The sequence below is a fragment of the Tubulanus polymorphus genome, chromosome 2 (genome assembly GCF_964204645.1).
Source record: "Tubulanus polymorphus chromosome 2, tnTubPoly1.2, whole genome shotgun sequence".
Taxonomy (NCBI): Eukaryota; Metazoa; Nemertea; class Palaeonemertea; order Tubulaniformes; family Tubulanidae; genus Tubulanus; species Tubulanus polymorphus.
The window spans coordinates 647,751-673,487 of record NC_134026.1 but is presented as its reverse complement, the minus strand read 5'-3'; the positions used below and the strand labels follow the sequence as shown (position 1 = coordinate 673,487).

The window sequence follows — 25,737 nt, the reverse complement described above, 5'->3', positions numbered from 1 at the left end:
ATATCAACTCAGTTACATATGAATATGTTTTGTCTTTTTTATTTCATATCTGGGAACAACATGAAACTATAATATGCCCAGCACCGCTTGGTATGTGCAGTATATGTTTGTAATCTTTCTTATCTAATAGAGACGTATTTGATATTTAAAAAGCCATTTTCATCAATTGCATCGAACAACATTGAAGCAAAGGATTCTCTTCGTGAAATATTTTTGAAACTAACCAACATTTTCAGCTATAATTATTGTGTTGAATCGAATGCTTCTTCATACAAAGGTCTCTTTATACGAATACTTTTCGAATGAAGCGACTATAGACTTTAAAACAATATTTCATTGATTTTGAGTGTTTGATTTGCAGGCTCAATTTTAGATTTACGAGTGACAGATTCAACTGGTCCTTGTGAAATATAGTAAGGAAAGGGAAAGATATTTCATTATCGATTTCACAGACTCAAAGCACAGAATTGAGGAGGGTCTAAAGCTATGTTTAAGTGATCGGTGGTCTCTATGTTCTTTACTACGTTTTCTATCAGTCGAAAGGTTGATGGTTAATACGTACCTAATAGTTTTTACAGACATTTAAAATCATGTGATTTTATCAGCTGTTTACCACAGATATCATGTTTCAGATAAGATAAATTGATAAAAATGATGGTTTCAGGAAATAACGGTATAGGACAGCAGTCTGATAGCTCACAGTTCCTCACAATAACGATAGATTCGATTCATTAATTTCTAGATGATTCTTTTTTGTCTTGTTTCTAAGAACGCAGAAAATTTGGGAAAAATCTTTGGAAAACGGGCGTGGTATAGTTGGGACAATTCTTCGTGTCTTGCAATGGTTACTTTGGCAGTGAATCATTTTTATAGGAGGTGAATCCATCTCTGTCTTTGAATAAATTGAAATGAAATGAGCAAAACTTAAGATTCCAGAATAAAATGTGTTTATTATTCATTGCAAAATGATGTTCAGCTCATTTTTGAATTGAAGGAATATATGTTCATTCAACCAAGCATGCCCATGTTCTGCAGTTTTAACAGATCTTGCTTGTATTTGGTCACTTCAACCAACGCTGAAACGAAAAGGGATAGAATTAAACATCAATGAGTTTGTAATGAAATCAAAATGGTCGGTAAGAAAGTGAAAATACTAACAGAGACAATGTTTAGCGACTAGAATGTAACCTTGACAGCAAGTGGCGTGATGAGTCGGACAGGATATAGCTATACTCGAAGACCTATACATAGCATGGTATGCAACGCCTTGGCTTGAAAATAAAAACGTACGAATATATAGTTTTACCACTTTGGGAACTACTGTCATATAAAGCCCTTAGGCCTTCTAATTAACTTTATTTGAATTCAAGTGATATCTTAGGACGTACTTATAATACACCTGATATGTAGAGCATCTTCCCCAACCCCAGGTGCCACATTTTCTGTAGTATTTCCGTCGGTGACTGATGTGTATATATTTCTGTGCACCGTGACTGTTAACAACCAGTTTGGTAGTGGGAACCCTACAGCACCAGTGCATACTGAAATATAGAAATCATAACCAAACTTTTCTCTTAGAAAATAAGTTATCGTTCATACTGCAGCAACCGTCAAGGCAATGAGGAAAAGAAATTTCAGTCGTTTTACTATTTGTGAATCAAAAAGAGTTTTTTTTCTGGTTGAAATGCAGATTCGAATTGCCGACATCTACTTACTTGTCTCCAGCAGCTCGAACCATGCGTTGAAGCCCAAACGGTAATTGTTCGACTTCAGCAGAGGCGAGGAATTCGAGAATTTCATTCGATAGACTTTCTTCAGATTCCGCTGCGCTCAGTGACGCGCCCAGAACGAAGACGCCCAAAATCGTGTAGAAAATCGGGAAAAAGATCATCGTGATTCACGAGCTAAAATATGATCAGTCGCTGAAACAATGCCAGTCCCCGAGATCCTGTAAATGTTGGGTGGAATTTGATACCATTAACACCCATTTTTTATCAGAACCGACCGATTAAACACTAATGGTTGTGGTTATCGAGTCTAAGCATTAGTCTAAGATAAAGCCATATATAGAACTAAACCCAACGGCAGTGGTACTAATCTAATAGAACCGAACCGCACGTCATCACGGTGAAAGACAAACACAGAAATTCGGTTGTGTTTCAAGTTACAATTATTTATTGCGTTCAAATAGAATTACATCGTAACTATTGAGACATATCCACTTAAATCGCTCCCAGTTGAGATAATCTTAACAGATCATTTTTGTGTTTGTAAACCAAACTTAACTCTGGAAAATAGAAATTATTCTTGAATAAATCTTGGATCAATAAAGCCACACGATGCACGGAAGCATGGAAACATGGAAACAGGTGTAACTCGGTGAATTTGTAGGTGATATTTACCGATGCATTGTTCAGCTACGAGAATGAAACCCTTACAACAAACCACCATAGAATTGGGACATTCAGTTCTAATAACCTTCGAGCTGTATTGAATTCCGTACGCTGTCGCTTGCCTGAAATGATTCATGACAGTAATCACGATACTTGGCAAAAAAAAACACTTTCATAATCTTTTTTTATATTCACTTACGAATAATGCACTCTGAAAGTGGTACAGCGAGACCAACCCCAAGTTCCACATTTTTTGTATCGTTTCTGTCTATGCGTCACTTGGTGGTATTTTTGTACCCCTTTAGTTTCCACGACGATCTGCGTGGTGTCTTTCTGACAACACCAATGAGAACTGAAATTGAATTTTTGAATATTTTCACTCCTAAATATGAGCCGTTGAAAACAGGCATTTCTGACTTACGACCGAAGTTTTCGAATATTAAGAGATATTGTTAATTGATGTGTTGGGTTTCATGAATTTCATTCTGTTTAGTTAATCAGTTACTCAATTCTAATGCGAATAAAATTCCTTCCGCAATAAATTAAAAAAGAAATTACAAAATGTTCTGAAAGATTTAAATGTATCTTCTTCAACATATCGCTATCAACTCTATCTTTATTCTAGTGTAAATTGCACGAACACATTTTTGTCGCCGTTAGATTTTACTCTTTCTAGTGATTTGTATTGTTACATATTAAACTCACCTATCTCCGGCCTTCCTTACTTCTCGTTGTATTTCATCCGGTAATTCTTCAACGTCCGCCGTGGCCAGGTAACGTACAAGTCTTATCGGTAAACCGGTGAGTTCATCAATCTGCTCGTCAACCCGATCAGATGACAGTTCCGTACAACTGACCACGGTCAATAACAAGGACAAAAATACACACCGAAATAACATATTGACCGTTGAAAAATTCGCCTGCTTCGAATAATTCAAATTTTACAGTTTTAGTTTTTTTTATCGGCAATTGTTTGTTTTCGTGTATGATAGATAACGAACGAACTGTAAATTCAAGTAAATCGGAACTGAAATATAGGAAAATCTACAGCTGTGTCATCGTCGATATTTTTGCCACTAATCATTCTGAAATAGGACGCTGGCGCAGACTGCGTAATGTCATTCCTCCTCAATCGCAATATAGAATACTTAATAAACCTTTATTGATTCTTTGTGTATATTCTTCTTAAATACAGTATTTATTCACAAATCAAATATGACCTTTATTTTTAAGTTCGATTAATATTTTGTGATTTTCTTTCACCCATTCAACGGCTGAAAAATAAATAAATATCATTAACCGATTTCAATCTGTGTCATTACATTTTTAGTGTCAATTTCTGCAGTGTAGAAATATATCACACAAAATCTGACCTGATGACGATGTACATTATAAATATGACATTTAGGAGCATTTAGGATTACAATACAATGTGATTTAGGAATGAAATACATTATCTATACTTGGAAAATGAACCTAATTGGATTTTTTTCTATTAATTTCTTGTGGTTGAAGCAATTCCAGCAAAATTACGACTTATTTTGGTCCTGGGGAAGTCTCGTTTTTTTAACGAATTCAGCACCAAAATCCCGGTATACTTTTCGCAGCAATATGTCCAGGGTTATTAGTAGAAATATGAATTTTGTCACATTCAACTTACTCATACATTGCTGCGCCACGAGGATGTACCCAGAACAACACGTATGATGATGATTTGGACAAGTTTCCTTGAAACTGACAGCTGAGTATTTGACCGCGTATCCGACTTGTTTCCTGTTTGAATAAATGCAAGATGTTTTTCTTAAATCTCATCAAACCAGGAAGCAGGGTATGAATATATTTCTTTCTTTAGAATTTCGATATATACTACAAACGAATAGGCCTAACTAAGATCAGTTTCTTTTTTCTACAATTTCTACTATGCTTGAGTTCAAAATGTCCAGATGAACTATAAATCTCTAAGAATTGAACTTCTCTATATATATATAGATGAATTTACTTGTAAACTATATCGTGGACGACACAACGAGACCAGCCCCAGGTCCCACATTTCTTGTAACGTTTGTTTCGATGTCGTGTCGTGTAATATCTCACTCTACCGTACGTGCTATGCTTGTACTTAATGACGTTTATTGCACAACACCAATGTGAGCTACAAAAAACAAATAACAACAAAACAATAGCACGGTTTTTCTACTTGTTACAATAGCGTATGGCAGGGATGGATTTTCATTGTAACGCTTGTAACGTATCAATAAACTGCGCTTGAGTTTCATATTTCAAACAAAATTTCAAAACGTTACCTAGGAATATTTTGGCCCCCAATTCAGCCCCGGAATTTAGTACTGGAATAATGATACCTTATACAACTATTTGATTTTTTAAAAGCGAGAAAAATACGGTTGGAACTGAACAAACCTGTCTCCAACGGCTCGAATCTGTCGTTGTAAATCCAATGGGAAATCTTGTAATTTCGTCCTAGCGAGCCACCCGACCAGGTCATTTCCGACTTCTCTATCCTCCCGATCACTCGCAATCACCACATAGATAAACACAACAAATACAACCAAACTCAGTAACCTACAATACGTTAATTATTCATAAATTCAGCTCCGTAAAATTATCTTAACGGAAATTGTTCAGAATCCTCAAAATCTTCCAATTCCAATACTGCTCTTCGTCACTTACAACTTCATTTTAGACGTGAATTGGTCAAACGATCTTCTCACCATTAAAAGTATCCTATTCGGTCGCAGAAATAACTGATAAGATATCTGACCACTTTATATAAATATCTACGTCATATCCAATTAAGGATAGATATCGAATTCGATGGGGGATAAATTGAATTATCAATATACATGTAGCCAACTAAAGGGAGTCGAGAAAACAAAAGAATAACTAAAAATCATTCAAGATTTCAAAATACTTTATTCTAAGTTTTAATGAGAACAAGAGACGTTTGTCATAAAGTAAATCAAGTCATGATATAACGTCATGTTTCAAAGCTCTGTAGGTTTGGAGGTATGTTTAAATATGTCCACCATTATTCAATTGTAACAGTACGTTGTGATGCTCCTTCACCCATTCGACGGCTGTAAAAAGATAATTCATGGTGTTTTATGAATATTTCCAGAAAATGCTTACGGATGTATTTGAAATGGATCGTACACAAAGACTTACTCATACATTGTTCAGCTACCAGTACATAACCAGAACAGCAGATATAGTGTTTCTCTGGGCATTTCTCCTTATAACTCACACTTGAATACCCGGTCACATATTGGTGATTACTCCTACAAATCAAATAATATTCACAATTTAAATTCATTACATATCCTGCCAAATTATGTCTTAACTCTTGTATAGGCTGACATGACTTGGGGGATTTCTTTATCAAGCCCTGTCTTCTGTTTCTGGACCAAGTCTGAATGAATGGTGGTGACGCCAACTGAATGGCGGTGACGCCAACACTGACCACGAGTCAAGTAGAATGTACAAGAGGCCACCCTACACACCAGTTCAGTAGCGTAGTGGTTGGTCATCTGGCTTCGTATGCTGACGGCCCAGGGTTCGATTCATCAGATGTCAAGTGATTTTGAATATTTGGTCAGTCTCTTTTTTGTTTTAGCTTAAATGATGCCTTTATTGCTGGCTATTATTTGCAACTCAAAAGCAATGATTTATCAATAGAAATAAAATGTATTGAGCGAAAAAGTTTAGAATGCGATTGCCTATGAATAAAGTATATGTTCGAAATGAACTGACGAGTAGTGAACTTTATGATAGGTACATCTCGACCAGCCCCAGGTTCCGCATTTTCCGTAATGAGTTTTTCTATGCGACACCGAGTAATACTTGACTGCTCCAAAACTACTCTGTTTATATTTCACCAGTTTCAACGAACAACACCAGTGAGATCTGAAATATTACAATAATTTAGCTGAATCGATGCTAGTATCAAAAAGGTCCCAGCCTATACTTCTCTTCTGGATACAGTTGCTCAAAAGTTGGTATTAGAGTTAACTGGTGGACAAATCATAGTTACATTGCAAATTGCAATCTTCACTTCAGCATTCATACTTCAGCATTCATACATCAGTTAACTCTAACCAACTAATGAGCTATTGACCCCAGAGAGATGAAGAATTAAGAGAGGAAATCCTTAAAAGAATATTTGTCGCGCCGTCATAGCTGGACGTCACTGATTTATCTAATTATTTGAGCGAAACTTACATAACTCCGGCTTCTCTGATGTCTCTTTGTAATTCGGCGGGAAAATCGTCTATGGATGTTTTAGCGAGCCAGCCGAATAAATTACTGCTCGTCTGCTGACCAGCGTCAACATCGGTCACATTATCAGCAGCCGATATCAACGCGAAACCAGTGAGAACAATTACAGCCAATCTTATTGAAAAATATATCATGATGATCTGTTATTTTAGGTCTAAATATACATCGATTCAGTTCACACGCACACTAACTTACAGCTGCATTTTTAAAAGTCTATTTTCAATATGGAAATTGAGGTGGGGCACTATATCCGAACCGGACATAACACCTCCGCAGAAAAGCTTATCCGATCGATGATCTGCTTGTCGAGATAAGTTCTTATCTCGGTCACACTGAGTCGGACATGTGAATAAACTGTGAAATTATCACCATTGATTGACCGTTTATACGATACGCCTTGGTCCATGGTGACGATATTTGACAGCGAGGACTTTCAGGTGTTAGAGGCACACTTGAAATTAATAAATCCTGTCTCCTGTGTACATCAACAAAATCCGTCTGAACCCTGTAGGCTGATGACAATCGGGGTCGGTGGGTCTTTTAATTGTCAGCTTATGAAACGGGTGACTCTCATACATGATAAACACGCCATAAGTGCAGCTCTTGACAGCAATTCAACTTTGTGAATAAACCTCTCGAATTTTTTTCTCTCGATTTTTCCTCTCTTAATATTGCCTGTTTAACGTTATATTGTGAGAAAATCTTAAGTGATTTTCATGCTAATCGATGCGGTAGTAAGGTCCTGTTGGTCGTCAAATGGTATGTAGTCAGCTTCGGTTTTGCATTTTCGCTTGACCACGACTCTCACCGCCGCGTGAATAGGTCATAAAAACCGCTTGAAAAGTTAAACAAATAACTAAATATTCTTCTGTTCACATACAATTATCTTTATTTACGTCAATACTAATAGAATTCTATGCGATAGACATCGATAATTAGATTGCACCGATGAGATTGAGTTCCATCAATTTCTTGTGATTCTTCTTCACCCACTCAAGCGCTGAAATGAGATAATTAGACATAAACTAATTCCTTCCTCGTTTAAACAACATTAGTGCGACCCTTAATGAGGTTGCGTTTCGTGTGACAAAGATGACCAAAATGTCGTCCATGATTTCGGAACAATGTAACGGTTCTTTTTTTTCGCAAGATATTTAATGACGAAAGATTGATGTCGAGATTTCTATCGTACTTACACATGCATTGACCAGCCACTAACAGGTATCCGGAACAACATATCTGATATTCTGTCGGACATTGCTCTTTATACGTGAAGTATTTATACTTGATTCCATAGACCACCTTTAACCTAAAAAAAAATCCAAAAGACTTCATCGTTTTTTGGAGTAAAACAAAACGAAGTATGAGCCACGTTCGGAAGGTCCCATACAACATTTAATCAAGAAGGATCTCGATGTTGCTCGTTTAAAGTAGTTTTTCAAATTACTTGTATTGTTGAAGATAGTCAGTACAACTGCCCCATGATCCTATTCCACAAGATTTGTAAACAGTATATGATAGTTTAGTGCGGTAATAAGCAGCGGTTCCTATTGACCGTTTACCCTGCTTCACTACGTTAATTTCACAACACCATGTACTGAAAAGAAAACGAATGATTAAACCAGCGCAAGTAACTGAAACAACTGAGGAAAGAATTCCGAACCAAACACGGTGTTTACTGCATGAATATCAGGAGCAATAAAGTAAAAATCATCCGCACGAATTCATATCATGATACCTTGTTTCTTTTGCTATATCAGATTGCAATGGTTTAGGCAGATTCTGTATCGGTGCGTTAGCCAGTCGTTTAGCGAGTTTCGAAGGGAAGTTGTTGTCGGATGATGAGGTCGTCTTATCCAGACTAACAACAGATCCAATTACTGCGGATAGTGCGATTAGTAAGAATGATCTAGAAAAAAACAACGCAAAATCATCAATACCATGATTGGGTAAATCTACGTAAAGTAATGTCAAGCAGGTTCCAATTGAATGATGAATTTTCTAGCGAATTACTTACAGCTTCATCATATTGATATGAAAAACTGGACAGATTTAGTGAGGTCAGGTTTCAGATATGTCAGTGCCGGACATTCACGTGCGATAAGCTTATCAGTCATCGATAACTAATGATGACTATGTATGAAGTCTAATTCCTGTTTTGAAAATCAAATATGATGCTCCTCAAACCAAAGTTAATGATACAAATCCACGCAGTTATTCAAGGGCTTCTGATTTCAAAATCACACCCCTCCCCCACCGTATCGATCGTGTTGGGTTTGTGTAGGGATAAATGTGTAGAACAGATGAGGCTCAAATCAGTCAAATTTATTCCCTGGGGCAAGTATTGAACAGGCTCCTGTACAAGCTTGTATCTCGAATTTACGCTGGTGATCATGAGAAATGGTAGGTCTTTACTTCTATCATCGCCCGCAAAGAATGACAACGGTTAAAATTAAATTAAATGTAATATTCTCTTCTTTATTTTTTCATTTAAAAAAGATGACACATCATAACAACCCACAATTATTGACAACGTATTTTTCTTTAACCCACGATTTTCCGAAAATTCTCGATATTTTCCCGCTCTATTTATTTATATATAAACTCGTTTCGAAGGGAAATAAATACATTATCATTAATTCTCATTCCTGTCTCATCCTCACTTGCCAGTTCTTAATCAGCCAGAAATGCAGTAGGTATTTTTAATTTAAGTATATTCACACGCAGACCCTGGCAGGTGAGGATTTATGAGCCGATTCGACTTTGTTAAACTATTTACAATAATTTACACAATAAGCTGGTCATAGAAGCTCGATTTACTTCTCACGTATATAAAAACAATTTCGTTATCAAAATCAAGGCAGATGTGGAATGATAGAAATACTTAATGAGCCAAGAGGACCAGCTTTTTATATTTAATACAAATTCAAATAAACAATCACAGTTGAGACTTCCAGGTCAAATGAAGGAAGCATCACACACACAAAACAAACACAACAAAATTATCAATATTTCAATGAATTAAACCACGATACATGTTTGATACGTGTTTGATACGTGTTCGAGTATCTCAGAGTTACTACAACGTGAATCTCAAACATCAAACTTCTCAGAAGCCACAGTCCAGTTCAACAGTTAAATCTTATTCACTTCTAAAGAGTTTTATATTCGTTAATTTTCAATTGACATGAGACTGAAAACTGTGGAACTGGATTCTGGATTTCCAGGGATTTCTAGGAAGTAAATATACTGTTTAAATATGACCGCAGCCCTGCACAATTCCGGTAATGAAGACCACTTAATTTGCAATATGAGAATAGAATTTACAGATGCAACTCGAAGAATAGTAAATATTCCATTCATACCTCATACAACATCATTAATCCAACAAATACTTTTTCATTTTCAAAAATGCACAATAATTCTTCTTAACAAGAGATAAAGCAATTACATCTATATAGACTTTATACATTTTACACGCCATCTTTATAATTGTTGTTTCCTCAGATGAATTCTACGCAAGCAAGTGAAAATGACCAGTAACGCCACCTATTTACAAATAATCTGATATTCTTTCAATAATATATACAACTAAATGTGGCGAGATATTTATAGTAATTTTAGATTATTTGACAGGGGTTCGTAATTCATCAAGAAAATACTACTGATTTCAAAGGTATTTTCACCGATGATTCGATGAATTTTGAATGTAAAACCTATTCTACTCATGTATCGCTGAAGAGTGGCAGAAAATCATGGATAAAAATACGCAAACTCTCATTAATCAATAATTAATAGCCTATAGAATGGATATATACCTACAGATCATTACTGTATACATCATACTCTGTTCCAATATATACATTCCTCAGTTTGTGTTAATATACATTCCTCAGTTTGTGGTAGAATTCTATTAGTCTGAAATGTAACTTCAATACTAAAGGAATATTAGGATTCTACGCATCACGATGTAATTGTGCGCGGGATTATTTGCGGGATAGTTTTCTCACGGCTTTCTTGTATCGGCGTGGTTGAGGTGTTGCGGTGCCATTAGCAGTAGATTGTGTCGCGCTGCAAATAGAAACAAAACGCATTAGCAAGATCCATTTAAAATCCATTCAAAACAGCCAAATTCCTGCTGGTTTCATAGACTGAGTATCAAAGTTATCCCTAGGGGTAAATCCTCAATCTGGGTAACAACCACCATAGTTACAATGAGAAACAATGGTTATAACAGACAAATTTCAAAATGTTCCCAGGGACTATTTTTCTTCCACATCTATGTGAAACACAGCCCTGGTTCTATTAAGTTCAGAGACAAAATGGTCTCAAGTTTTGTGTACGCTGCATGAATTCATTTTCATAGCATTCTTCAATGTACCTAATTCAAGTCAGAATAACTGTAACAAAAATCGGTCATTGACATTATTTATGAAGTTTTAGAACCCAGTAAACGATAACTTACTTAAATGCAAATGACGGAGCCTGAGCGGGAGCGGCTGAACCAGAGAAATTGAAGCTGTTCGGTGCAGCAGTCTGAGCTCCGAAATTAAAACCTCCAGTATTCGGTTGCTGTGCAGCTACGGCGAAGTTAAATCCTGCATTCGACGCTGGTGCAGCAGCTGGCTGTGCAGCTGTCTGTTAATACACAAGAGTCATTGACAGAATTAAATACACAAAATACTATTTTTGATGATTTTGAAGATTACGAACAAATTACCTGAGGTGTTCCAAACTGGAAAATACTAGCCGGATTAGCAGACGCAGATGAAGCGCTAAAACCTGTCAGAAAACAGAATAATATCAGAGATCTGAACATTTTCATAAAATACTTTTTGATGAATCACAAAACTTTGAATCACAAACAAAATCGTTTAAAAATAATTTCGCCACATGAATTAGTGTATTTGTGAGTATTTCAAACGTACCGGTGTTAGGTGCCGTCTGCTGCTGTCCAAACAATGGTGCAGTTGATCCAAATGAAGGCGCAGCTGCTCCAAATCCAGTTGTTGTAGATGAATTCGATCCAAAACTAGGAACGGCTGCCTGCTGCCCGAACGCAGGCGTGGATGACTGACCGAACGCAGGAGTAGCTGATCCAAACGATGGCGTAGTAGAACCTGCTGTCGTAGTAGAGCCAAAACTCGGAGTCAAATTGTTACCAAATGATATGGGAGCAGTAGCTGACGAACCGAATGGTGTAGATCCAGTAGCTGAGGAACCAAATGTGGTAGAGCCGGTAGCTGAGGAACCAAATGTGGTAGAGCTGGTAGCTGCAGAACCAAATGGTGTAGATCCAGTAGCTGAAGAACCAAATGGTGTAGACCCAGTAGCTGAGGAACCAAATGTAGAGCTGGTAGCTGAAGAACCAAATGGTGTAGATCCAGTAGCTGAAGAACCAAATGCTGGTATAGATGAACTGAACGTATTCGACTGTGACTGGCCAGACGTAGAACCAAACATCGGAGCTGGAACCGTTGAGGTAGAACCCGCATTCGTAGAGACAGCACCGAATGTGAATGAGGATTGATTCGCAGAACCAAAACTTCCAAATCCTGCGCAAAACATTCAACAATCGGTTAAAACTCTATTACTTTAATAGATCATACAAACATTTCAGGCAGTTAAAATCAGATAAGATTTGCTCAAACTGCTGCAAGAGACTGAATTGAAGGCTTACCGGTGGATGGTTTGTTAGACGATGAATCCTGGGCGCTGCTCGTAGGAACTCCAAACGTGAATAAACCGGTTGAGGGTTTATCAGTGGAGGTGGTCGAACTAGCTGCAGCTGAGGGTAATCCAAACACAATACCACCTTAAATACCAGATATAATATCAGCACACAGTTTAAATATGATGATGGCCACTTTTATTTGACTTTTCCCCCCTGACTATTCCCTGAGATGCAGTGGTTAAGGAGTTATTGAATGCAGATATGATTATCGAGGTCGACTACCATACCTGTGTTGGGGGCAGCAACTGACGCTCCGGTAGAAAATTGAAATCCTGAAAAAAAAAACGCAAAAAACATATTTACCTGCAGCTTCCCGTTGATAAGGTGCTTTCATAAAGTACATCGCTGATTCATTATCTAATGTTTTATATACTGTGATCTTACCTGATCCTTGTTTTTTAGTTGGTGGTTCATCATCGGTTCCACCTTTCCTCTTCTGACCGGGACTGGTCGATCCTAATCCTCCGATAGACGTGGGTTTAAACTCGCTGGTCGCAGCTTTAAATCCACCGGTGAGTAAAGGATTACCGGCTCCAAAACTACCGCCAGCCCCTAACGGTTTACTGAGTGACGGCGTTGAAGTGTCTTTAGGCGCCCCGAACATGAATAAACTACTACTAGCTGAACTGAACGACTCAACGCTTGGTTTATCAACTGAACCGAATACCGACCCTGCGACTGGTAATACAGTTTTATTTTCAGTATTTCCGAATGAGAATCCGCTGTTTTTAGTCGTCGTGGTTTTAACCGCTTCATTATAACTCGGTAGTTTTGAAGATTCGCTCGATTTAAACGAGTCGCTCGATACGACAGCAGCAGACGGTGTCTTATCGTTGCGGGGCGGTACCGCACTCGTTTCAGCAGGTTTCACAGTAATGTCTGTATCTGTAGTTGTATTAAACGCGAACCCGACCGGTTTCGAATCAACAGTCGCAGCCGGTAATTTCAAACCGGTATTATTCGTCGGACTCGCAGCAAACGGATTTATCGATTTCGCGGAATCAACGGCGGCCGGTTTGAATGAAAATCCACCAGTCGTCGAGGCCGGTAATTTAAACCCGGTCGAATCGGACGACTCAGATGTGAAACCACCGAACGGCGATGATGTTTTATTCTCAGACGTCGATGGTTTGAATTGGAAAGGTCCTCCAACTGGTTTAGTAAAACCTGCAAGATATAATGAACTATCGGTTATAGAATTCCTCGTTCCCTGAAGGGTTTTGTAACATTTGTTCAATTCAAATTTGATTCATAAGAGGTTAGAAACAAATTCAAATAAACAACAGACGATAAATACCTGATGTGACCTGACTACCAGCTCTCGGAGAACTGCAAGCTATACACTTCTCACTAGTGGGTTTATTGTTCACGAGGCATGTATCGCACTCCCAGCTATCAGCAGGCGGTTTGAATCTATCCCCGAACCCGATCTGCTGTTGTTGTTTAGGCGGATTAGGATTAGGCGACTCGCAGGCGGCACATTTCAACGCGTCCGTCTTGTTGTAAATCATACATGTCAGACACTCCCACTTCTTATTGTTCGGATTGCTGGCTTCGAATCCCGGTTTACTCGTTTCACAAGCCACGCATTTCGTAACGTCGCATTTATTCGGCACTAAACACGTGGAGCATTCCCAGTTTCCAACTGGCATCGAGAACTCTTTCCCCAATGGAGGGAGTGCTCCTGGTTTATTAGCCTCGCACGCTACGCACTTTGTTTTACTGTTTTCGTTCATCACCATACACGTGGAGCATTCCCATTTGTTTTCAGTTTGTTTTTTGAACATATCTCCTAGACTGGGTAGTTTAGCACCTCCCCCTGGTTTAGCACCTCCCCCTGGCTTAGTCGTTTCACATGCTATACATTTCATAGCCTCAGATTTATTACTGATCATACACACCGGACATTCCCAGTTAGTCGCGGGAGGTTTAAAACGCTCGAGTAAATCGATGTCTGAGTTCGTTTTGAATATTGAATTGTTCGAGGTAGAAGATTTACTGGTGATTACTGATGAGTTTACAGCCGCGACTGGTTTACTGGCTGTGCACGCTACACATTTACTATCTGTTGATTTATTGACGACCAAACATGAATTACATTCCCAACTTCCTTCCGGTTTCTTAAATTGATCTGCTAACGAAATCATAGTCGACGATTTCTGAAAAATGAAACTTTTTCTTTAAAATCGAATGAAATACCTATCAACCATTCAATCGAATGTTTGTTATCTTACACAGACACTACTCTCATGTGAAACTAATTTTCATGGTTCAAAAAACCTGGTGACTTTGCCCTAGTTCTCACAGTAATTGATTTTGAATTAATTCAACTAATTCATGAACTCAATCATTGTTTGGTCATTTCTACCGGGAAAGGTTGTCATTTAAAACAAGTAAATATTTTCAATAACTCACCGGTTTAGAAGCAGCTCCGAGAATATCCATAACACTGCCTGATGTCTTTATAACCTGAGCCGGTTTCGCACCAAATGAATTATCAATGCTTCCTAAAACCACAAACAAAGGAGGTCAAAAACTATGGAACATTAAACTGAATACTGGTAGAGATTGATTCGTACCTTTCTTAAGAATATCCATAACACTTCCCTTCTTTAGTTCATTTGCTGGTTTCATCATCGCATTAGTATTTTTGTCATTAGCTACAAATTAAATATGAATACATGATTTACATACATTTTATAAGATACACAAATTTCAAAGATGATGGTTTCTAGAGAGGAATCGAAAATATTGACTTTTGATTTTTCAATAAATTTTGTTTTTAATCTTTTTTGTCGTATACATTGAGCTTTTTAATCTTATAATCTATTCTCCATGTCTGAGTGTAAGGGCTATTGTACTAAGATGATTTATAGGTTATTGACTTGATGCGAAAAAGAACTATTTTTATGTAAATTTATACTCACTTTTTAATGCACCTAATACACTACCAGACTTCATTATCAACGGAGTTTCTGAAGATATCGGACTCAAAACCGATTTAGCTACAAAAATAAACGATCCAAATTTACGGGCAATCAGTAGTTATGGTATTATTTCCTTTTTTATCATGAAACGGCCCATACCTTTCGCTCCAAACAGGAAACCTGAAGTTTTAGTAGATGGTACAGTAATATCGCTGTTAGGTTCATTTCCATTCTCTTTCTCTACGTGTATAGGTGTGCTGAATTTGAAATCCTGCAGCAAAAATCATCATTAGTTTTCTATACATATTATATATAGTTATAGATCAAGTTTTTCTAAATCCCTTTGATATTTCTAGGGCCCTTGAATCCCTGATCCTCAATGGCAGCGGTTTCTTCCTCGTCACCAACAACAACAAGACACCAAAACAATTACCCGATTTTCAAAAATACAGACAGAATTCCCTGATATTCCTGATCTGTAAGAACCCTGATATAAGGCTAAAAAAAATTGATAACTTGTTTTTCCGCTCTGCTGAGTTTAAAAGTTGACCCGGCCGGCCGCCTATCTACCCTATACATTACTATTTTAAAAATCGTGATCAATTTTCCCATAACAGACCCGGCCGCTATAGAAATGAACTGTTTACAAATTTTATCATATTTTACTAAAATGACCCGGCCGCTGCGGAGAAACAAGGTATCATTTTTGTTTAGCCTAAACAGTAACCGTTAAATGAAGTTTCCACCGACACTTACCACACTAGTATCAGATATTTTCTTCGATGAATTCGATGGTGTTGATTTTTCGATCGGAGTCGAGAACGTAAACGTCGGACTGCGAGGAGTATCATCGTCTGTCGTATCCTGATGATTGAATCGAGTACCGATGTTTAATTGGATATTACTATTTACAGGCAGAGTGAATCCGGTTGGTAATTCCGGTAAATTTAATTCTTGGTCTTCCTCCTCGAGTCGTTTCGCGGAATAATGAGAACCTTTCTCTCGTCTCATCTTACCGCTCGAAGCTTTAGACGACTGCGGAGTCTCTTTAAACAATACCTACAAAATATACATCAAATTATGTAGATAACAAATTACTCATTAGTCCCAGTTATTGAAGGTTCAGTTTGATTTCATTGATTCAAAGTGACAGGAACAATGATGATAGATTTATCTCATCGTCCCAATTACCGGTACTGATTTGAAACGTCTCGTACTTCGCTGCAATATATCTTAATTGAATTGTCAAATGATACCTTTTCAGTAGTCGGAGGTTGCCACATTTTGGCGTGAGATGCAGGAGTCGATATGTTCAACCTATTCACCGGGGGACCCTACAAATATACATTCAAAGCTATCAAACAAATTCTCTTATTTTTCTCGATATTTGCTGCATCACCGGTAGATACGACGTGTACTTTGCATTCAGTCTAGGTAACGATGAACTTACCAAATTTTTATATGGGGTATGCTTGGAACGATAACTATCCGCCTAAAAGTGTGCAATAATAAATAATACAGATTTAAGCATGTGAAGATAGTTTGAATAAGAAAGACTTCAAATTATACACATGTAACTTACTGAAAATGCTGAAGAGGTATTTGTTGCCGAGTACGATGGTATTTTCTTCGCATCCTAAAAAACAATTACAACATTTCTAGGTTAAGAATGTTACAATTCATTCCATTTTCATTGAAACACGTAATGATAAAGAAATATGTGGTCAATAGCATTATCCAAATTCCCAGAGTTTTCCAGGTTTTTGGTAAAATGTGTCAAATTCCCTGAGTTTTCCTGGCATATTTGCAATGTTTATGGTAGTTTAATGAATAGATTACCTGTAGTACTGACGACATGCTTTCTAATGTATTTAGTATTTTTCTAGCTGTTGAACTGGTGACTGAGTTTGATGATGCTCGCGTGGGACGCGCTGTAACACGCTTCAACGGAACAGCCATCTGTAACGTGAATCATTATTAAATGGTTCAGAAATCTAAAATTACCTAATCAAATTATGATGTATGATATATTCTGGAGTGGAGACGGATCATTGTTCCACTCATCACCAGCAAGAACAAGACGACAAAAATTCCCTTCCTGACTTTTCCTTCATTTTCAAGAAAAGAGCCAGAATTCCCCCAATTTTCCTTAATCTATAAGGATTATATATAAATGTACCCGTATCTAAGCCAGTTTTACGGCTGCTACGTACCTGATATGGACTGTTAGGTTTGAGTCTAGTTTTTCTATGAGTTGAAGATCCACCGTACACAGTTTTACCCGGATAATACGGAGATAATCGCGACATCTCGTTTAAACTACTATTCACTATTGATCCGGAACTCGTATCTTCATCAGTTTTCTGAAAAACAATCAAACTGTTTATCATTGAGTCGACAACAGAAACAGGTTCTATCAGTATCTGTACCCAGCTGTGTATCTTTGTAATTTAGCTAAAATCACTATTCAAAGATAGCAGCATAGTGTGAAATATTCACTAACCATACACCACAGCTAGGGCAAGATAAGTAACTGTTTATTATTGAGTCCACAACAAAAACAGGTTCTATGTTTGTTCAGTATCAGTACCAGCAGTGTATCTTTGTAATTTAGCTCAAATCACTATTGAAAGATAGCAGCACCTATTGAATAGCGTGAAATATTCACTTATGATGACACTGCTAGGGGTAAGGTTTAGTAGTAGATGATACTACTAGTATGATAGTACTTCCATCGTCAACCTAGATTTTCTCCAATAATATGAGCTGGGAAACTGTTAGTAGTGTTAGGGTTTAGGGGCAACAACTTACTCTAAATGGTGTAAATAAAGATGATTTAAATCCTGGACCGGGCGTACGGTACGGTGTTGGTATATTACGTGGACCGTTCATTTCTAGATGTTGACTTTTATCTACAAAATACATCGATATTCAAACTAAAAAAATATCCAAATCTAATTTGATCGATTCCAATATAAACATCCACTGTCAAATACCTGCAAACGTTAAGTCACTAGTCGATGGTTCATCAGTGAATTGTGATGATCTCTGACATAGAAAACTATCCGATGTATCGGCTTGGTCTATAGTTACCGGACGACTAGATTCCGGGTCCGAAGGTCTGCTTTCAGCAGAAACTGAAAAATGGTTTCCCATAAAATGAGTTTTAACGGCGTATACTGCAGGTCTATGTATAGGGGTAGACTAAACAGTAATAATATAAACTCACAACAATGAGCGAAGTTATACGAAATGGGAATTAGTTACGCTTCATGAATAAATACAATTTAACACGGAAATTCAGGGAAATATATGAGAAACATATCAATAAGCCTAACATTAGTCTGTTCTAATTAGCACCTGGAATGAACCAATTAATTTAAATGGACTGAATAAATGCAGTGCTATCACACACATTTTTGAATCAACTGTTATCACAGGTCCAGCTAGACACACTGCCGTGATTGACAGGCAATCAAAGCAGAAAAATGGTCCTGATGTAACAACCAACCGATTCAGAGATTATTTTTTGCTTGTCCTTTTCTAGATTGATATGGACTTATTTAGAACATTCATTTACAACGTATTTATAAAGTATTGCTAATAATGTACTTAATGTATCTAAGCAAACCATTTATATTTAATGTTTGTATCAGTTATCAAATATTAAAGGCACAATTTTATTAGAAAAACAAACTTAGAACATCTAGTTTAGTAAATAATGACGCGCTATATTCTCCTCTTACCTCGTGGTTTGAAAGAACCGAAATCACGCGGCTGATATGGAGAGAAACTACTGCCAGAAAATACACCAGCATTTCGATGATTCAATAAACTCGAATGTGATGAGAGTGCAGTCGATGTAGAAGGAAATGCTGATGATTTAGAAGCAGTTGTAGCCGGAGCTGTCACATCTATACTAGGATTGAATTGCTGAAAATAGTTTAAAAAGTTAGTCAAATAACCTGAATCTTACAGGAGGCCGGGGCAATTCGCTGAATTCTATAATTCTCTAAAGAACCCAGCCTACATTGTGAATGTAACAGGAAGAAATATCTGTCCTTCCCGACGTTCGAACTATTGGCGTCCAAGGCAGACGCTCTACCGCTGAGCCATGAGTGAGGGAATATTTCCGCTAGCTGACCTAGTAGGAACGCCGTTACACACCCTGTTACATTGAATATAGTTGAAATACTTACTGAATATTGCAGACTATTTGTAGTTTGTTGTGGAATGTTTGCCGGTTTTAATGAACTGACCGCGTCTAAAAGCCATGACGGTGATAGTATATCCCTCACTGTATCAGATACTCTTCCCAAGAACGACTGAAATATGAAAATTGAAATGTTCACTTTATGCTGGTATTTCAGGGGGCTGCATATTATAGGGTTTATCTAGGGAGGCACACAGACAGGGCCAAGTAGAGCAGAGAGGGACAGAGCCTGCTGAGTGCTGGTGCCGTGGCCGGTGGCATCTCATCTCTCTGACATGATGCATTGACATCCTATTTGACATGACTGATTTCCACAAGAATTCGTGAAACCTGTAAACAAACTACAGCGACTACAAATGGAGTTAAAATGGAACGATCTAGCATTGAATCCCATGCGTGTTGATCCTGTCCTGCTGGTGTAAGCGGGCCGACCGGAAAAAGTCGCGGGTTTGTGGTTTTGAAATTTGAATCGTAAAAACAAAGTTACCTTGTTGTGTCTATTCCGGTCGTAAGGTTTAGCTGAAGCACTGCTGTGACCGTGCGACTTCTTCTGTTTCATTTTACCAACTCCATCGTCTGACATGATTTTACACGGGTATTAAGCAGAGGACCCAAATGATTCCCGAAAAAGCGCTCACATGCAACTCCGCGACACAAAGATGGCGGAGACACCACTTCCGGCCATGAATTGAATTGAATATATTTATTCTGAATTTCTATATTTTCTGCTTATTCTAGTAGCTTCTAGCTAACGTTAGACATATTGTTAATCATCTTCAGTGCTTTAATATCATTTTATCGCTACAATCACTTATAAATTGCGCTTTAGAAATTATTACAAATTAAATCAAATTAAGCTATATTGACAAAAACAAGATGGCGTCGTTATTTCCAATGTTTCGAGGTTTTCGCCTTTTATCTAAGAATATCCAGGTACGGACATCGATTATAGTAGAATTAGTGACACCCTGAAAAACACCCATCAAGCTCTAAACTAAGAATGCGTTTAGAATTGCCATGACGTCATTGAATTTGGTACAAAAAGAGCTGTTTTAGTTGAGAAGTCAAACTATGTACCGAAAAAAACCGATCAATAATTGTGTGATTTAGCCCCTTAGACTAGTATACGTTTTCGAGCCCGCTTTCCAAAACCGTAAATTTCCGTTACAACAATTTAAATAGGGCTCATTGTCATCATTTACTGATTGCTTCTTTCTTGCAACATGAATATGATTGCAAGATCCCCAGGAACTATCAATGTATCCCAAAAAGCCAATCAGCGAAGTGTTATTTTGACATCCTGATGATTTTGACATAGGGCCTATTGTGACTTTTCATTTCTTTTCAGATTCAAAATGTAGCTACACGTGTTTTATCAATATCATCAATCCAATCATCACCATCTGTAAGTAAACTACTACAGGAAATCATTCAATTCTGTAATGTGTAGCTAGATTCAATTGAAAATTGATATTTTGTGATTTGTTTATTTTTCTAAATAAATCAGGTTCAAGATAAGGTGAAGTAAAAAAATATGTTAAATATAGAATCATTAAATATTTGTTTTCGTATGTATATATATATATATATATATATATAAACAGTCATCCTACTAATCTATTTGTTTTTAGTTTATTTTTGTTTGTCAATATCTCGTCCTGAGAAGCTGTCAATTCAGTATCAATATTTTATCGTGTCATTTCAAATATTTTGATTTATAGATCTGTTTGTAGTATTACTAATCCAGATAGTGTTTTTCTCCTCTTGTTCCCCATCTATTCAGGACCCACTTCCACAGACATTGGTTTAACATTTGTTCGTCTTACGATATTTTCACTTGAGATAAAAATTCTGACTATCAAATTCAGAAATGTGGAACTAAGGCCTGTTTTCTGATATTTCTATTCTAGAGCATGGTTTTTCTTTCTATTTTTAGAAAATTTTACCTATCATTCAAATATTCTAGTTTGCGAAAAAGAAAATTAATTTTTTATTCATCTTCATTCAGCCGACAACTCAACCCGTTTCTAAACCGGAAGGTCGTCAGACGGTTACCATGGTACCCGGTGATGGTATCGGATCCGAATTGATGAACTGTGTAAGAACAGTTTTCACGGCAGCCGGTGTCCCTGTCGACTTTGAAGAGATTTTCTTGAGGTTAGTTTTACAAAATTCTAGTATATAAAAAAATACATTTGCCGTAAGGCACGTAAATTATTAGGTATCATACAAGAGCTAGGACTTACGTAAGTTGGACTGTATTTGACTGTTGACTTTTTTTCTGCAGTGAAGTACAGCATGTACAGAGCGCTGAAGTCGATACTGCAGTCGAATCATTTCAAAAGAACCGAGTCGGTTTAAAGGGTATTATAGCTACACCATCAGGATTTCAGGGCGGAATCCTAGAAACTTTAAACATGAAATTAAGGTAAATATTGTCAGAAGAATTATAATCTTTGTTCTGACAAAGGATGCTTAGTTTGCTGTGATTGTGTATCAATTGGACCTTGCTTCACACTCATTATATTTTACTTCCAGGCGAAGTCTTGATTTATTTGCGAATGTAGTTTTAATCAAGAGTCTCCCAGGAGTTCAAACACGACATAAGAATCTAGATTTTGTCATCATACGTGAACAGACTGAAGGAGAATACAGCGCTCTCGAACATCAAGTGCGTTTATCATCATTTCTTCCAAATGTTTTTCAACTTTCATGATATTGACATTTTACAACTCGTTCGATTGTTTTGTAGAGTGTTAAAGGAGTTGTAGAATCATTGAAGATCATCACACGCGCGAACTCACTGAGAATCGCCAAGTTCGCTTTTGATTTTGCGACTAAACACGACCGTAAGAAGGTCACCGCTGTACATAAAGCTAACATCATGTAAGTTTTACTCGTTATTATGAAATTTGGCCAAAAAAACTACCTGCCTGAAAACTTGGTAAGGTGTTACTGCAAGCAAACAATTATTTTTGGATTGCTTCATGGATATTTCTGATTTTGTAGGAAGCTGGGTGATGGTCTGTTTCTGGAATGTTGTTCTGAGGTTTCTAAGTTGTACCCAACTATAGAATTTGAGTCAATGATTATTGATAATTGTTGTATGCAGGTAATGATTATTGATAATATAATTCTGGAGATAATTTGCCTCGAGATATGATGATCATTCATACACAGTTTATTTTCTAGTTGGTTTCAAACCCTCGTCAGTTTGATGTCATGGTGATGCCCAATTTATACGGTAATATCGTGGACAATCTAGCAGCAGGACTGGTAGGGGGCGCTGGTGTAGTGCCGGGAGAAAGTTACAGTCACGATGTAGCTATATTTGAACCGGTAAGTGTTCATCTGAATTGATTAGATGAAAAAACATTCGATGATAAAATCTTCAAATATTTTAATGTAATGAAATGATATTTTTATTTAGGGTGCCAGACATCCATACGCTCAGGCTGTAGGTCGTGATATCGCTAATCCTACAGCGATGTTGTTAGGTGCTGCTAGCATGTTGAAACATATGCATCTAGAGTTTCATAGTGATATGATTGTGAATTCTATTATGAAAGTCATCAAAGCCGGAAAGGTAATGTATTATTTCCTAATTTTCCATTGCGCTTATGTCGGTGTGTTTTATGCGTTTGTTTCGTTTGACTAGAACCTGAAGTTGTCTTTGTGGGATTAGCTTCCAAATTGTATGAAATCTGATAGTGGAAAGCTCAATACTCAGAGCTGTGAAGTACATACAGTAGACTCTGTTTATGGTGGAGTTGATTGTTTGACAATATATTACAAATTTACTCCTCATTCAATTCATTGTGATCGACCCATCTTTGTTCCAACTGCCCCACAATTCTAACCTCTAAGTATCTATTGGTCCTGTGAGATATGAGGCAAGCAGAGTCTACTGTATCAAGTATCTGATACACGTTAGTTTAATCTGATACGTACTTAGATCTGAATAATCTAATTACGTCAGTATCATTGATTTATTTCATCATATTCGCGATCATTTCGATGAATTCTTTGCGTATTTCGTTCCCGACTAAAACGTACAGATAAAAGTTACAAGCGTAGTTTATTGAAAATAGAAGCATCGTCGTTTCGAATATAGCCGACAGAATCGGCGCTAAATGAGGATTCGTCGATTGGTAAATAACGAGTATAGTTTCCGGTAATAGTAACGCTAGAAACGTGAACGATACGATAACGACTGTAATTGTTACTTTAGTCGCGTTGATCGTTTGAATTTCACCCGTTCCGATCGACTTTTTGCGAATGATAGAAACAACGATTATTACGTTGATTGTTAGAATGATTATAAGCGGGCCGTAAGTCGCTAGAGTCGCGAACGACAACGCGAAAATATAGCGTACGGGATTCGTTACGTTCGTCGCGTGGCAACCGTGTTTTACGTCGTAGTTTATCGTAAAGAATTGAATACAGTTTAATACGAGCGCTACGACGAACATAACCAGCGTGATCACTCGCGCTGACCTGGGTTGACAAATTCTACGGCCTAAAAACGGCCATTTTATAATAACCAAACGTTCTACGGTGATCGCGACTATCATAAAAATGCTGACGTTGAAGAATACGTTCAGCGGATATTCCAGTAGGACGCAGGCGGCGTAACTATGGAACGTGATGGTCGGTTTACCTCGGCGAGCAAACGACGCTACGTTGATCCAACCCATGAATTTACCGGTCAGACAATACGAGTCGGAGAGCGCTAACATCGTCATGTAAACCGCGTACGATCGTCTGCGAATTCTCCGACGCAAAATGACAATTACCGATAAACAGTTCCCCGTGTAACCGCATATATATACGAACGGGAATCCGTACAGAAATAATCTACGGTTGAAATTACGAACCGGACTTTGAGGAAAATCTTGTATAAAATGAGACCAATATGACTGCACCATTTTAGCAGTTACATTCATGATTTAGCTTTCTGTTTGTGAATTCACATCTGCCTGAAATGACTATTCGATAAGCTTGCGCGTGATTGGCTTAAACCTAATCAATTTTGGTTACAAATATGATTGCATTAGCCGAACTGTCTTTATCAAATTTACCAGCAGAAATTGGAATATTATGAAATAAACCTATTAGGTATTTATAGCTACCCGGTCCATGTTTTCATACCATTGAATATAAGTTTCAGAGATGCTTTGTTATGATTTAGCTGAGGTTCTCAGAATCAAATTATTCTCTGAAAAGAAATGATGCTCCATTCACAGTTGTGTAAATCTTTGCACAGTTTAATTTAATAGATGCAGCATCAACCAATATTTCAGCGCTTTTATGAAATGTTTAATTTATTTCAACAGATATACATTGTAGCATGCACTGCAGGGACATAAAGTTGAATATATGATTTGTTTGTTTTGTAGGTGAGAACACCAGATATGGGAGGCTATTCAACTACTACGGATTATACACTAGCTATAGTCGACGAATTATCTGTCTAAATATTCAACTACCGTAACCAAAAAATCCTGAATCAATTTCTATAGAGAATTTCTGCACCCCTCTCTTCGTAAAACCTTTAGGTATTTATATGTTATAGAACCAACCATCTTTCAATGTGTATTGTGAAATTATGGGGAATAGTATTTGTATCAAAAAGAAACTCAAACATTTCTAGAGAATTTGTCCACCTATATATTAATTGTTAAACGCCATAAGTTATAGGCTGACCTATTTCTAGGTTACGTGTATTTCAAACGTTTCATATCCGTCTGCTTTTGATATCGTTAACAGTGAAATTTAGTAGAATTCATTGAATTGAAACAACACTGCTCTACGTTAATGTTCTGTCCAAATAGCATTTTATGAAACTTTATTGAAATCTATTATTAGCAACGGCAAAGTATTGTATTGTACATGTATTGAATTTGTGAAGAACTACTTTGTTCATCGTTATTATTACCTGCTATATTTGTTTTTAATTTTACCAATAAAAATGTTGTTACAAAATATAAAGTTTCCGCTGCAATTTAAATTCTCAAATGGAGAATCAGCTCCTTTGCAGAATTCCATTTTTGTAGTGCTAGGGCTTCGCTTCAATTTTCCTAGGATGACACGAGTTTATTTCTGTAGTCAGTTATCACGGTGAAGAGGTCATCCCTCAATGATGCACAACTTTATGGAGAACAACAAGAAAGAAAA

At 37.2% G+C, this 25,737-nt stretch overlaps 4 protein-coding genes across 4 annotated transcripts; 1 reads left to right on the top strand and 3 right to left on the bottom strand.

Moving 5' to 3' along the window:
• Nucleotides 1–936: 936 nt before the first annotated feature.
• LOC141900486 (uncharacterized) lies at nucleotides 937–1,976 on the bottom strand. Its single transcript, XM_074787402.1, has 4 exons — nucleotides 1,716–1,976; nucleotides 1,389–1,541; nucleotides 1,159–1,271; nucleotides 937–1,076 (listed from the first exon to the last, which is right to left on the bottom strand). Exons 1-4 carry the CDS (start codon nucleotides 1,889–1,891, stop codon nucleotides 1,009–1,011), a joined length of 510 nt encoding a protein of 169 aa, XP_074643503.1. The 5' UTR covers nucleotides 1,892–1,976; the 3' UTR covers nucleotides 937–1,008.
• Nucleotides 1,977–2,147: 171 nt separating this feature from the next.
• On the bottom strand, nucleotides 2,148–3,369 carry LOC141900185 (uncharacterized). The gene is made up of 4 exons (XM_074786959.1): nucleotides 3,099–3,369; nucleotides 2,593–2,745; nucleotides 2,403–2,515; nucleotides 2,148–2,287 (listed from the first exon to the last, which is right to left on the bottom strand). Exons 1-4 carry the CDS (start codon nucleotides 3,290–3,292, stop codon nucleotides 2,223–2,225), a joined length of 525 nt encoding a protein of 174 aa, XP_074643060.1. The 5' UTR covers nucleotides 3,293–3,369; the 3' UTR covers nucleotides 2,148–2,222.
• Nucleotides 3,370–9,155: 5,786 nt separating this feature from the next.
• LOC141899407 (uncharacterized) lies at nucleotides 9,156–20,206 on the bottom strand. The gene is made up of 23 exons (XM_074785682.1): nucleotides 20,048–20,206; nucleotides 19,547–19,672; nucleotides 19,094–19,280; nucleotides 18,344–18,484; nucleotides 18,159–18,259; nucleotides 17,561–17,710; nucleotides 17,187–17,306; nucleotides 16,930–16,983; nucleotides 16,798–16,839; nucleotides 16,604–16,681; nucleotides 16,104–16,406; nucleotides 15,507–15,618; nucleotides 15,348–15,425; nucleotides 15,000–15,080; nucleotides 14,836–14,927; nucleotides 13,718–14,579; nucleotides 12,805–13,587; nucleotides 12,648–12,692; nucleotides 12,367–12,501; nucleotides 11,615–12,241; nucleotides 11,407–11,468; nucleotides 11,152–11,324; nucleotides 9,156–10,757 (listed from the first exon to the last, which is right to left on the bottom strand). The coding sequence occupies exons 1-23, from the start codon at nucleotides 20,141–20,143 to the stop codon at nucleotides 10,673–10,675; spliced, it is 4,533 nt and encodes a 1,510-aa protein (XP_074641783.1). The 5' UTR covers nucleotides 20,144–20,206; the 3' UTR covers nucleotides 9,156–10,672.
• A 225-nt stretch (nucleotides 20,207–20,431) lies between these two features.
• Nucleotides 20,432–25,676, top strand: LOC141898700 (isocitrate dehydrogenase [NAD] subunit beta, mitochondrial-like). Its single transcript, XM_074784745.1, has 10 exons — nucleotides 20,432–20,493; nucleotides 20,909–20,965; nucleotides 21,569–21,717; nucleotides 21,848–21,988; nucleotides 22,099–22,231; nucleotides 22,313–22,446; nucleotides 22,570–22,672; nucleotides 22,753–22,899; nucleotides 22,991–23,146; nucleotides 24,960–25,676. The coding sequence occupies exons 1-10, from the start codon at nucleotides 20,437–20,439 to the stop codon at nucleotides 25,035–25,037; spliced, it is 1,155 nt and encodes a 384-aa protein (XP_074640846.1). The 5' UTR covers nucleotides 20,432–20,436; the 3' UTR covers nucleotides 25,038–25,676.
• Nucleotides 25,677–25,737: the final 61 nt, after the last annotated feature.

What these genes read in the sequence shown, in the direction of transcription:
- LOC141900486 (XM_074787402.1), bottom strand. Translation starts at nt 1,891, where the DNA reads ATGATCTTTTTCCCGATTTTCTACACGATTTTGGGCGTCTTCGTTCTG. An exon ending in ACATATCAGGTGTATTATAA is followed by an intron (nt 1,272 to 1,388) that starts GTACGTCCTAAG and finishes TTTATTTTCAAG; the next exon opens with CCAAGGCGTTGCATACCATG. An exon ending in AGTCGCTAAACATTGTCTCT is followed by an intron (nt 1,077 to 1,158) that starts GTTAGTATTTTC and finishes TTTTCGTTTCAG; the next exon opens with CGTTGGTTGAAGTGACCAAA.
- LOC141900185 (XM_074786959.1), bottom strand. Translation starts at nt 3,292, where the DNA reads ATGTTATTTCGGTGTGTATTTTTGTCCTTGTTATTGACCGTGGTCAGT. An exon ending in GTAAGGAAGGCCGGAGATAG is followed by an intron (nt 2,746 to 3,098) that starts GTGAGTTTAATA and finishes ATTCAATTTCAG; the next exon opens with TTCTCATTGGTGTTGTCAGA. An exon ending in ACTTTCAGAGTGCATTATTC is followed by an intron (nt 2,516 to 2,592) that starts GTAAGTGAATAT and finishes GAATCATTTCAG; the next exon opens with GCAAGCGACAGCGTACGGAA.
- LOC141899407 (XM_074785682.1), bottom strand. Translation starts at nt 20,143, where the DNA reads ATGTCAGACGATGGAGTTGGTAAAATGAAACAGAAGAAGTCGCACGGT. An exon ending in ATACCTCTTCAGCATTTTCA is followed by an intron (nt 16,840 to 16,929) that starts GTAAGTTACATG and finishes GCACACTTTTAG; the next exon opens with GCGGATAGTTATCGTTCCAA. An exon ending in AACTAAAAAACAAGGATCAG is followed by an intron (nt 12,693 to 12,804) that starts GTAAGATCACAG and finishes TTTTTTTTTCAG; the next exon opens with GATTTCAATTTTCTACCGGA.
- LOC141898700 (XM_074784745.1), top strand. Translation starts at nt 20,437, where the DNA reads ATGGCGTCGTTATTTCCAATGTTTCGAGGTTTTCGCCTTTTATCTAAG. An exon ending in CAATCCAATCATCACCATCT is followed by an intron (nt 20,966 to 21,568) that starts GTAAGTAAACTA and finishes ATCTTCATTCAG; the next exon opens with CCGACAACTCAACCCGTTTC. An exon ending in GTACATAAAGCTAACATCAT is followed by an intron (nt 22,447 to 22,569) that starts GTAAGTTTTACT and finishes CTGATTTTGTAG; the next exon opens with GAAGCTGGGTGATGGTCTGT.